General features: G+C 31.6%; 1 protein-coding gene across 1 annotated transcript in view; it reads left to right on the forward strand.

Moving 5' to 3' along the window:
• The window catches only part of KIF18A (kinesin family member 18A), a 94,155-nt gene extending 83,673 nt beyond the window's left edge, over positions 1–10,482 (forward strand). Inside the window, exons 13-16 of the mRNA XM_037838504.1 lie at positions 976–1,420; positions 2,166–2,273; positions 7,482–7,591; positions 9,865–10,482. Of these exons, the coding sequence (XP_037694432.1) occupies positions 976–1,420; positions 2,166–2,273; positions 7,482–7,591; positions 9,865–9,947 (746 nt within the window). The 3' untranslated portion in view covers positions 9,948–10,482. The remainder of the gene's footprint in view (positions 1–975; positions 1,421–2,165; positions 2,274–7,481; positions 7,592–9,864) is intronic.
• Positions 10,483–11,339: the final 857 nt, after the last annotated feature.

Below are 11,339 nucleotides of genomic sequence, written 5' to 3' on the forward strand. Positions count from 1 at the left end.
CAAAGGAAAAGGAAAAGGTAAAAATCTGTAGCTATCTGAGGCCCAGGTGACTGAGAAGGTAGTGGCAAAAGGATAATTAGAAGTAAGAGTGTAGAGTAAAAAGACTTTAAGAGGGTCAAGTATGACTCTCTTTAGGGAAATGTATACATTACTGGACAAAGGTAAAAGTGGAGACAGGGTAACAGAGGCTTTAAGGAGTAGTAGAGATCATTTTGAATATCTACACAAGTTGTATAATAGGTGTGAGGAAAGACCATTAAACTTGGTGACTTCTTGACATTTGAGAGACTTGCTTTTGCAGGGTGGTGAGGATCAAAGAAAGAACACTCTAATAAAGTCTTCAAAAAGAAATGAAATTATGTTCATTTATTTTTGGTATTAAATCTAATTCCTTGTAGGCTTATGGATCATATGTGATACAATAGATAAATCAATCAACTGGAATGTTTAATTAATTACCACACCTGAAATAATAAGAGGTACAATTCTTTCATCCTCTTGGGACATTATTGGTTACTGTCATTCTATTAATCAGGCTAAACTTCCACTCATTTAGTAACAAATTGGTGGTATTTTACAATAGAAGTTTCTGATCTCTCCCTCTACAAATGTTTAATCCTTTTTTCTATATCTTAAACCCAAATCAAACATGAAAGCTAAGAAATTGCTTGTGAGTTTTGTTAGAAATGGTTGGAAATTTGTTTCCATAAATACCTAATATCTCAAAATGGCTATATCTATAAATTAATAGTGACATTAGCAATTTATTATTTATTTACTGTTACAGAATTCCTTTAGAAAACCTTTAGTTATTAGCAATAAACTACTTTTTTTCTTTCCACCTTATTTTTTTTTAATTTTTATCAATTAACAGGAAATGTACTTCATTATTAGTGTTTTCTTTTTTTAATTGATGGAGTTATTGGTAAACAATTTTGGAAACATTACTGAGCTTTTTTAAATTTGGTTGAACAGGCACATCTTCAAGTGAATCTAATCTGCTTAAAATTCCTCCACCAAAAAGGACTCGGAGAAAACTAATGCCTTCTCCCTTGATAGCAAAACATACCCTAAAGTCTACACTTTCTGAAAGTATGCAGCTCAATGATTCTCTCAGCAAAGAACTTCAACCTATTGTATATTCTCCAGAAGACTATAGAAAAACTTTTCAAAATCCATCTACTGTGACCTTAATGAGACCATCATCACATGCTACAAGTTTTCAGGCCATCAGCTCCAAAACAAACAGTGATAATGCTCTAAAAATGTTATATGAAGTAGATAATCCTCTTAGCAAGAGAACAGAATGTGGAGAAGAAGATTTGGACTCTACATTTACTATATGTGAAGACACCGGAAGCTTGAAGAGTGAATTGCCTGAACAAGAATCACTGCCAAACAATAATAATATTTTACAAAGGTACAAAAAAAGAATATTTGCTAATTCTTTCTTCTTGTTGTTTTACATAGTTTTTAAAGTATTAGCTTTCTTCTTTAGATATATTTGAGGACTGTTTGACAAATGAAGTATACTTTCTTGATTACAAAAGTCGGTATTTTACTGTCATTGAATCTTAATTTATCTTTCCCTCCAAGTGTTAATCCACGAATGCAACATGTTAGTCTTAAATTTGGTATCTTAAGTCAGTTAATTCTTACTAGGCTAGGAGAGACCTTAAGTTGTATTTAGTTTACTCTTCATACTCCAAAGTTAAATAATAGCCATAATCAGAGGATTACCAAGTTTATTATTCATTAATATCTTCACTGAAAGAAGTGCTACAGTTTGTGTTGATGTTTAGCAAACCTCATTTTATTCTGATACATACAGTATTATGTCTAAGGTATGGTTGTTCGCTTGTCAGCCAGGCAAATATACCTTTCTCACTTCCTTTGTATAATTAACACTTAATCTAAACATGGGAAGAAAAATACTTTCACTTTTCTATGCTGCTGGGAATACAGAAATCTCTCAAATAGCAACCCTACCGATGATATAAAAAAAAGAAAAAAGTAAGCCCCAGGGCAAGAAAGGGAGGTACAGAAAAATGTTTTTCTTTATTTTTTAATAGCAAATGGTGTTCTAATTATGGAAGTGTCTGCCCTTTTTTTTCTGCATAGTATAGGTCAAAATTACTTTTTATTTTTCACTATCTATTGTACAGGGTTGACCCTTCTTCATTCTCAACTAAACATTCTATGCCCGTACCAAGCATAGTGCCATCCTACATGGCAATGACTACGGCTGCCAAAAGGAAACGGAAATTAACGAGGTATGATTAAACATAAATTGTTTCAGTCCCTATACTTATATAAAATTATGTTTATACTTTGTTTCCTACAGCTGTTTTTTATTTCTTGTAATTAGACTGTCAATTCACATTTAAGCATACATGGGGTAAATTGCTCTGAATGAGGCATTGGATTTATATTATCAAAGAGTGACCTTACTTGATAAAGCTCAAGTTTTTTCACTTGATATTTATATAAGGTGTACTGTATTTCAGATTATAAAAATATATTAAAAAGTCTTCTGACTTTCAAAAATGTCACTTAATTTTAAGTCTAACAATTTTAAATTTAACGTTTTTTACTCATTTGGATAATTTTCTTTTTAGATATTACTGAATTTCTTTAGTCCTAGAATTATATTATTTTAATGGACTTTAATATATTTCCAAAATGTAATAAGTGAAAAGTCTCAAATTTCTGGCTATGACAGTGTAGCGTGTATCAAACCAACCCACCCATCAAGAACAATTGTAAAAGCGGCATAAAATATAACTAATAGCTATTTGAAGGCACTGGAGGACAACTAGAGCAGCCAGGACTTGAGGGACTGAGACCTCAGAATAAAGGAAAACATACTATGGGAGCCAGACCTTTTCTGCCTTTTTTTCTCCATTTGCACACTTGGCAAATCATGGCTTAAGGCATAGAGACTAAACAGGAGATCGAAGCCTAGAGCTATCAAAGTGTCATTGAGTTAGGGAAACAAAAACATCAGTGCAGCTTTTGCCCTCAAGGTATTTGTCAAGTTCTAAATTGTGTGGAATAAAAGGCCAAGAAACTAAGCATAAAGCAGTGATAAGAGTCTTAAATATTAAGCAGAGTTTTGGCGATCTCATGGGGCTGGAACACAAAAAAATGGAGTTCAGGGACCAATGGAGGAGAGGCCTCATTAAGACCCCAGGATTTTATTTGCAACTCCAAAGGGCCATGCTTGAGGAAGAGGGCAAACTATAAATAAATCAGGTCTTGCAAGCCTGAAACAGAGCTTTAGACTATCTTGTTCCCTGATTATATTAGATCTAAGAAAAGTAAATCTTCTCTGAAAGAATATATCATCCAGAGCAACTAAAGTCTTTTTTTATATACAGTGTTTAACATTTAATAAAAAAGATTGCCAAGTATGCCAGGACACAGGACCAAATGACTAAAAATTAGAAAAACAAAATAAAATAGAGAAGCAGTAATCCATAAGTGATACAGATACGGGGGTTATCAGACAGGGACTTTAAAATTTAACAAAACAAACAAATTGTTAAAATTCAACAACGTAGTTAATAAGATAGAGCATTTCACTGAAAAACTACATTCTATTAAAATAAATAAAATGAGTATTTTTAAAACTGAACAATAAAATTGGATGAAATTAGGAACTCAATAAACAAACAGATTAGATACAACATAAAAGAATATTAGTGAACTGGAGGTTATGTGGCAAGAAAATACCTAAACCAATGCAAAGAAGGATAAAAAGATGAAGAATGGTAAAAAGAGTCAGATTGGGACACTATAACAAAGTGTCTAGTATATGTATTTAAGTCTCAGAAGGAGATGAGAGAAGAAATGGGGAAAAATAGTATTTGAAGAGATGTTGGCTGACGATTTGCCAAAACTAAAAAAAGTACCAAATCACAGAATTAAGAAGTGATGAAAACCACGTTGGATTAATAGAAAGAAAAACATAACTAGGTCCATCATAACAAAATACCTAAAGACCAAAGACAGAAGAGAGAATCCTAAATATACCGAGTTGTGACATGAAGTCTGTTATACATTTTTTATAATCCTACAGCAATGAATACAACATGATACATTCAATAAATGTAAAATGGTCTGACTTACTCTACCTCTTTTTCTTTGCCAAGTGATTGTGGGGAGAAGAGTACAAGACCTTAAGATAACTGCTTTTAAATTTCCTATTTTCCACCCTGGACCTGTTATCATTTGGGCTAGAGGAAACAAATCTATAAATAGCCCGCTTATTTGTGCCACACAGGAATCTTACATAAGAGAATTTAGGATCTATCTTTGTCCCTCCAAAACAAGGTACAGCAGAACCTTGGAATGTGTAGGTTTAAAATTCTTGGGTTGAATTTTTCTGAATTTCTCTGGCTATCCATGACATTTAAAAATTTGTATTGTGCTAAAGCACAAATTTGAATTGTTCAATTAGGCTTGTGTATGGGAGTGGGTCATTTAATAAGCAAGCCTAGGTAACCACCATCATCTGTTTCATCAATTTTTTATTACTAATTTTCGTTGTGTCAATTGTTTCATTCTTCTCATTAATTAATGTTGGTAAGCTTTTCTAGTCCATCACTGATAGCATGCTCTGTTGTGTTAACTAAGATGTGGCAAAAGTTTATAACTAAGAATAATTTTTAAACGTAGCTGCAGACAAAATCAAATTATTTTTCAGGAAATGTCCAGGTGTGTGCACTGGTGTTTTGGGAGTGTTTTAATTTAAAAGACTTCTACACAAGCAACTAATATTGTGATATAATATTAAAGGACATGTAAAGAAAGTAACTTGATTTTTCATAGCCTGTTAATCTCTCTATTACATTCCCTTTGGTGCCAATAATTAGATCCTGCCATTAACTAAAGGTAAAAGAGATTAATGCTAGAAATGTACATAATTACTTAAAAAAAAAGATCCTCCTTTTCACTAATTAAATCTACATGAACTTGAGACTAAGAAACCCTGGTATTTTCCACTTAACAGTTTCATGTATGTATTAGATATCTATATATTCTAATACGGTTTTAAAACTTAAGATAGAAAAACTCTGTGAGTATATGTATTTTATTTATTTTCTATCAGTTTTTCTCTCTGAAAAATATTGGAGTCCAAAAGCACTAGAAATTCAAGAAACCTAGGAAACTGAATTTTTGCTTATTACTTAGATTGGGAATATTAGAATTTTAATCTTATCAGTTTATTTAATATCACTGTAGCAGACTGGTTTGACTAAATGAATCAATCCGCTAAATATAGTAAGCTTTTACTTTTAAATTATATTCATCAAAATTTGGGGTACTTGTTTTGTGTTTATTTGGTTGGCTTGGTTTTTTTATTTGTTTGTTTGTTTTGTTTTTTTCCACAATCCTTCTTAGCACCCAAAAATGGTCTCACACTCACCATACATTTTTGGTTTGTTTTAAAAGATGCCTAATTATTCAAATCAGAGAGTATCTCACCTAACAGAATATGAGATGTATTACGTTTAGTAAGCAGAAACGTTTTACCCATTTGTTTAAGGGAACAAAAGGTTCTTAACTTTTATTAATGATTATGGAAGTATATTTAGTACAAAGTCGGCAGAATTTTCAAGTATCTTCTCAATATACTCTTTAGCATAATTTGAATTTGTACTGCTATCAATTTTAGATCTTTTTATTTTATGATCCAGCTTACAAACGTTATACATCTCATCAATGGACTACTTTATCTAAATCCTAAAAATATTTTTGTGTATTTTGCTTTTATATAAATATACAACTTATATGATTAGACTTGGATTTCATTTCTAGATATATGAGCTTTATTCATATGGATTTATTTAAAAACCTGATTTTTAAGTAACAACATGCAATGAGTAGAAATTAAGATCTTGGAATTCACAAAGTAAAGAATCATTTAAATAATAAAAACAACTTGAAGATAAATTGTAGGGAAAAACAATGTTTATCAAAAATAGCCAATGATATTAATGTCTATACTTGAGAAGAAAATCACCAAATAACCAAAAAAATAAATAAAAAGAGAATTTCTACCTTGGCCAGCTGTATATACGATACCAAAACAGAACTATAATAATTTATTTAACACTACTTAGGAATGGAAAATTTGTACAGCTCCATTTGTTTACTTCTATAACACTAGTACTTCATTGTAACTGATTTGGATAGGTATCATTTGCATTCTTGAATAGAAAAGGTACAATCACCTTTATGAACCCATAGTCTTTTCTTTAAGGGGCTCTAGAAAATTGAAGTGTATCAGCTGAGTTATGTTTCCTTATACTCAGTGTACTCACACCTGACTATTTTTCTTTTCTATCATATTAGATTGTCCTTTCTGACTGCTTAAATGAGTGAAACACTAGCCCATCTTCTCCCTTTTCCAAAAACATATACCCACACCAGTTAACCACGTGGTTTGGATTACCCGAAGGCTGCCAATAAAATGCAAGCGGCCAATTGTTAATCTAATGGTCAAATTAGCATCTAGTTGGAAATGTCCAATAGCAACTTTAATGGCCAGAAATTCCTTGATAATTAGCTTATTTGAATCAGTTTGGGGATAGGAGAAGATATTAACGTTGAAACTCTTATCTTCTTTAGGGTTAGGAAGAATAGCTGTTTTTCAGGGCCCAGATCAAACTCATCTCCACAAAATTTTCCATTGCTTTCCCCAAACTCAGGAATATATAAGTCCTTGTAGTTTGAAAACTTGTGGCACTATTCATTATTCTCTCTTGAATTATTTTGAGTATTTATCTTATTTTTCCCCATCTACACTGTATATCCATTAGATAAGCTTTCAGAACAGGTTGTTTGTGCCTTACTCATGGGTTATACCCTGAAACATGAGACCGTAATAGGTATTTCTTAATATGTCAACTCAGATCAAGTTAGAAACCTGACCCATTAACAAGGTGAGATGGTTAAAAAATTTTGAAGATAGAACAAATTAAAGTGTCATTTTTTGCATTTCAGTTTCTATAATTGCAATAATGAGGGAGAGATTTTCAGTGTCTTACCATTCTTTGATTTAAAAACAAGGTTGCCACTTGTTTAGATTCCCCAGATTAGGGTATTGATCTAGATTTGTAATATAAGCTATTTTCACCTCTTGTGATTATGTACCACTTATCTCTACACTTCGAGTAACAGTGCTCACTTGTATTCCAGCAGAGCACACTGGAAATGTCCTGCTCCAGAATCATTACATATACCTACAAATCAAAATATCCACTTCGAATAAACGTCATTGAAATCACATACAGCTAAATTTCTCTGTGGGCCAAAAGTGCATTTAGTTCCTCCAATTACTTGTATGGGATTTCACAACTTAATATTTTAGTATTTTATTTCTTTAATTTTTTTTTGCATGTAGAATATATTTTAGAACTTAAAGGTAGAGATATAAAAAATGCTTTACTGAAATAAAAAATTTTCCTCTCAAGTTCTACATCAAATGCTTCGTTAACTGCTGCAGCAAATTCTGGATTTGCCAAACGTGTTCGACAAGATAGTTCAAGTGATAAACATTTGCAAGAAAACAGACCAACAATGGGTATGTCTCAGTTCTTATTTTGATATTTAATTACGTGATTACCTAACGTTCATAATCATATATTATATTTTTTTCAGTGTTTTCATAGCATCTCCTTTAATATACTCATCACCTTTATTACATGGTTGAACAAGTGTTATTGTCCACATGTTATGAATTATGTAACTTAAGATATAAAAGCACTTATCCAAGATCACACAAATATTTTGTGGTGGAGCCAAAACTCAGAACTTGATCTCCTAACTCCACATTTTGTACCCTTTTCGTTATATACCATACTGCCTCAGATTACAGTAGAATTGGTAAATAATTTAGCTAATACCTGAAACAATTAGCTGAATCCATTATTTAATAGGTTATACTGATATGTTTTACTCATAATATGTCTACTTGAAGTTTTTCTCTTAGCCTATTATAGTAAATAATTTGGTCTCTGACTCATTTGTGCCAAGTTTCCAGTTTCTATACCTAGTTACAGTCACATATTTCCATTTCTGTGGCCCATTGGCAAGTTGGAAAAGATTCTGAAACGGGTGGCTGCATTCTCTCAATCACAAAAGAGAGTATCATGAGTTAATCCATGGTAACAAAACCACATCTTCAGTGAAACTAGAGCTATGTAGCACTGACCGGGTTCTAAGCCTTGTTTTCCAGACGTTTGTCTCAACTCACACCACAGTTCCTAAGACCACAGTCAAAAAGTATTTATTGACTAAGTACTCACCATGTGCTGGGTTCTGTGATAACTACAAAGTTTAATAAGACCCAGTTTGGTTTCTTCTCTAAAGGAACTTGTAATAATAGTACTTGGAATATTAAAGAGTCTCTTGAGATAATGAGTGTTTCTAAGAATAACATGAAAACATTTATTACTTTGTTTCTGTCAATTCTCTTTCATTAGAATAATATAAAATATTCCAATAGCTTTGCTATGCTGTTGAGAAATATTTACTCCCTGCGGTAGCCAGTGACAGTTGTTTACCTTAAATTCAATGATAATGACTTTCACGCAAATTAAACAATGTCTTGAAAAGTAAAATTTACTATGATTATTGTGTTTGGTTTGTCATATTTAATAATGTCTAATGAATGTCATAGTTACTGTAGATACGTACTACCCTATTAGTCTCCTGAAAAACTTTTCCAAGAAATCATAATTCTGCAAGTAAATAATAAATTTTGAAAACTCAGATCATAAATATTTAGATTTCCTAATGTACTTATTTTTCTAGCATGGTATAAAATGCATCAACTATCTCATGGATAAAAACAGGTGAATTAAAAATTACAATAGGGAAAAATTTAGGAGGTGATACTAAACCACAGTGTTTGCCAAAGAGGAAAGAGCCAAAGCTAAAAGATTATGTGTTTTAAGGATAATGGAGAGCTTACAAAGAGGTATTAGTTTGTAAGGGAAGACAATATTTTATGTATATTAGGGCACTCAAGTGAAAATGCCCTAATGCACATCAGAAGTTACTAGAAAAGCAACAGAGAATTGGTCCTGGCTTGTTTAGAATGTATTCAACTGAGGTCTCCAAGTGACAGTATAGAAATAAAAAACCTACAGAACCATCAGTGGAAAAGAAGGCAACTGTTGTTGACTGAGCAGTTAGAGAAGTAAGAAATAATGTCAAGAGGATATGGTGTCCCTAAAACTAAAACTTATGTGACTAAGAAAATGGACAAGAGGTTAAACTGATCCAGGAAGAAGTCAATGGCACCTTGTTGTAACATTTTGTTGAGTTGAGAATCATTGTTGAAAACTGATGAAGAACCGTAAGAATGGGCATAGATAGATAGGACTCATTTGAGAGTGACATCTAAAGGAAAAAGAGTTTTGGGATTAGGATCATCACTTGAAAAAGTACAAGATTCAAATACCTCTTCTAAATTAGGAAAACATGGAAGTTTAAAAGCCCTGAGGAAATTACCTAAAGAATGAAAAAAAAAAAATATGATGAAAGAAGAAACAAATGACTTGGGAAATTAGTCTCTCATTAGTTTAGAAGGAATAAAGGCTAATACAGTAGTTCATTCAGTGCTTCACTTGATACCTGTGTTGTAGATGGGTATATGTACACTGAAACTTGAGTTTGCATTATGGAGAAATTTCTTTATTGTTGATATTTTAAAAATCATGTTAACAAGTATGAATTTCAAGAATAAGTTTTCCTTCTTAGGGTTATAATTTTCAACAGATTTTTATAAGTTGAATAAATGGTGAAAATTCTTATTGAGTGATGCTTATTTATCTTTTATTTGTTTTCTAGAATATAAAAGAAACATCCATAATATAAATGCAAGCATGGTTAGAAAATTTGGAAGAAGCACTTCAAAAGAAAATCTAAGATAAGTCACTTCAAAATCAAAGAAAATGAACTTGATCAAGTCTGTTTTTAAAAGTGTTTATTGTCAGTCCCCTTTTAGAAACTTATTTTAAAAATCTGACAGAAGACTGCCTTAATGCTAGATTTACACAAGTACCTTAAACAACAGAAAGAAAATTCCTTTTTTCTCCTTTTTTGTATTTTAAGCAAATATTAACTTTCAACAGAAAAGAGTATTTTAAGTTCCTAAAATATTTGCTATCCTTTGAAATCTTTTAATCAACATTGTGAAAGTTTGGTTTACTGTGTTGCAACAAATTGGTTAGAACGTATTAGAAAACAATAGTGAGTTATAGTATCCTTACTATTTATAGAAAATGAGGAGAATTTAGAAGTAATATAATTATGGCCCAGGATGTATTTGGTCTTCTATTATGTTCTGTACGTATTTTTGGCTTCCCTTTCCAAAAATATTTTAATGTACAAATGTAGATAAATATGCCCATAAAGTTATTGTAAATATTATTTAAATAGTCATGATGAATAAAATACTAATACTGTTCCTTGATACTTGATATATTAAAGATATGGATTTTAAAGTGTTTGGTTTTCTTGTCCCTTTACTAACCCTTACATAACTTAAAATATTATTTTATATAGAATATGAATTTTGTAGATTTGTGTTTCAGATTAGACCAAGATATGTGACACTACAGCCAAGTCTAAAAATAATCCATAGATTCCTTAATGATAATGGGAAAAATGTCTTGTTCATTCTTACTACCATGGGAAGTATCCAGAACTGCAACTTAATTATATAACCTTACAGTCTTGTTTGGCTTCCCTATATACGAAATGCAACAAATATTTGGCTAAATGCACTTTATTTATCTAAAAAGTAGCCCAATCAAAATGTACAGCTCAATGAATTGTCACCAACTGAACACACCCACATAACCAGCACTTAGATCAAAAGTAGAAAATTATCAGTACACCAGAAGCCATCCTTGTGCCCTGCCTCAGTCATCACCTCCCACCAAAGTAACCACTATCCTGACATCTAACAACATAGATTCATTCAGTTTAACTAAAACTGTTTTATCTTAATTTTTGTTAAAGAAACAATGTCTTATTCTAAAAACTGATACAGAATTGTAGAAAGTTAAGATGTGCTTCCTTCTCACCTCCTGCCAATATCAATCCCAAATGTAACCACTGTTGATAGTTTGGGTACTTTGTCAAGTCATTTATCATATGAAACAAACATGTACTTGGGTTTCTTTTTTTCTTTTCTGTTTTTTTGTTTGTTTGTTTGTTTTACAAAAATTAGATCATACTATTTATATTACTCTGTAGCTTGCGTTTTTACTCACATTTGAAAACAGGGACATCTTTGTAAAACTGTTAAATGTGAATTT

Source organism: Choloepus didactylus, chromosome 6 (assembly GCF_015220235.1).
Source record: "Choloepus didactylus isolate mChoDid1 chromosome 6, mChoDid1.pri, whole genome shotgun sequence".
In the NCBI taxonomy this organism is placed as follows: Eukaryota; Metazoa; Chordata; class Mammalia; order Pilosa; family Megalonychidae; genus Choloepus; species Choloepus didactylus.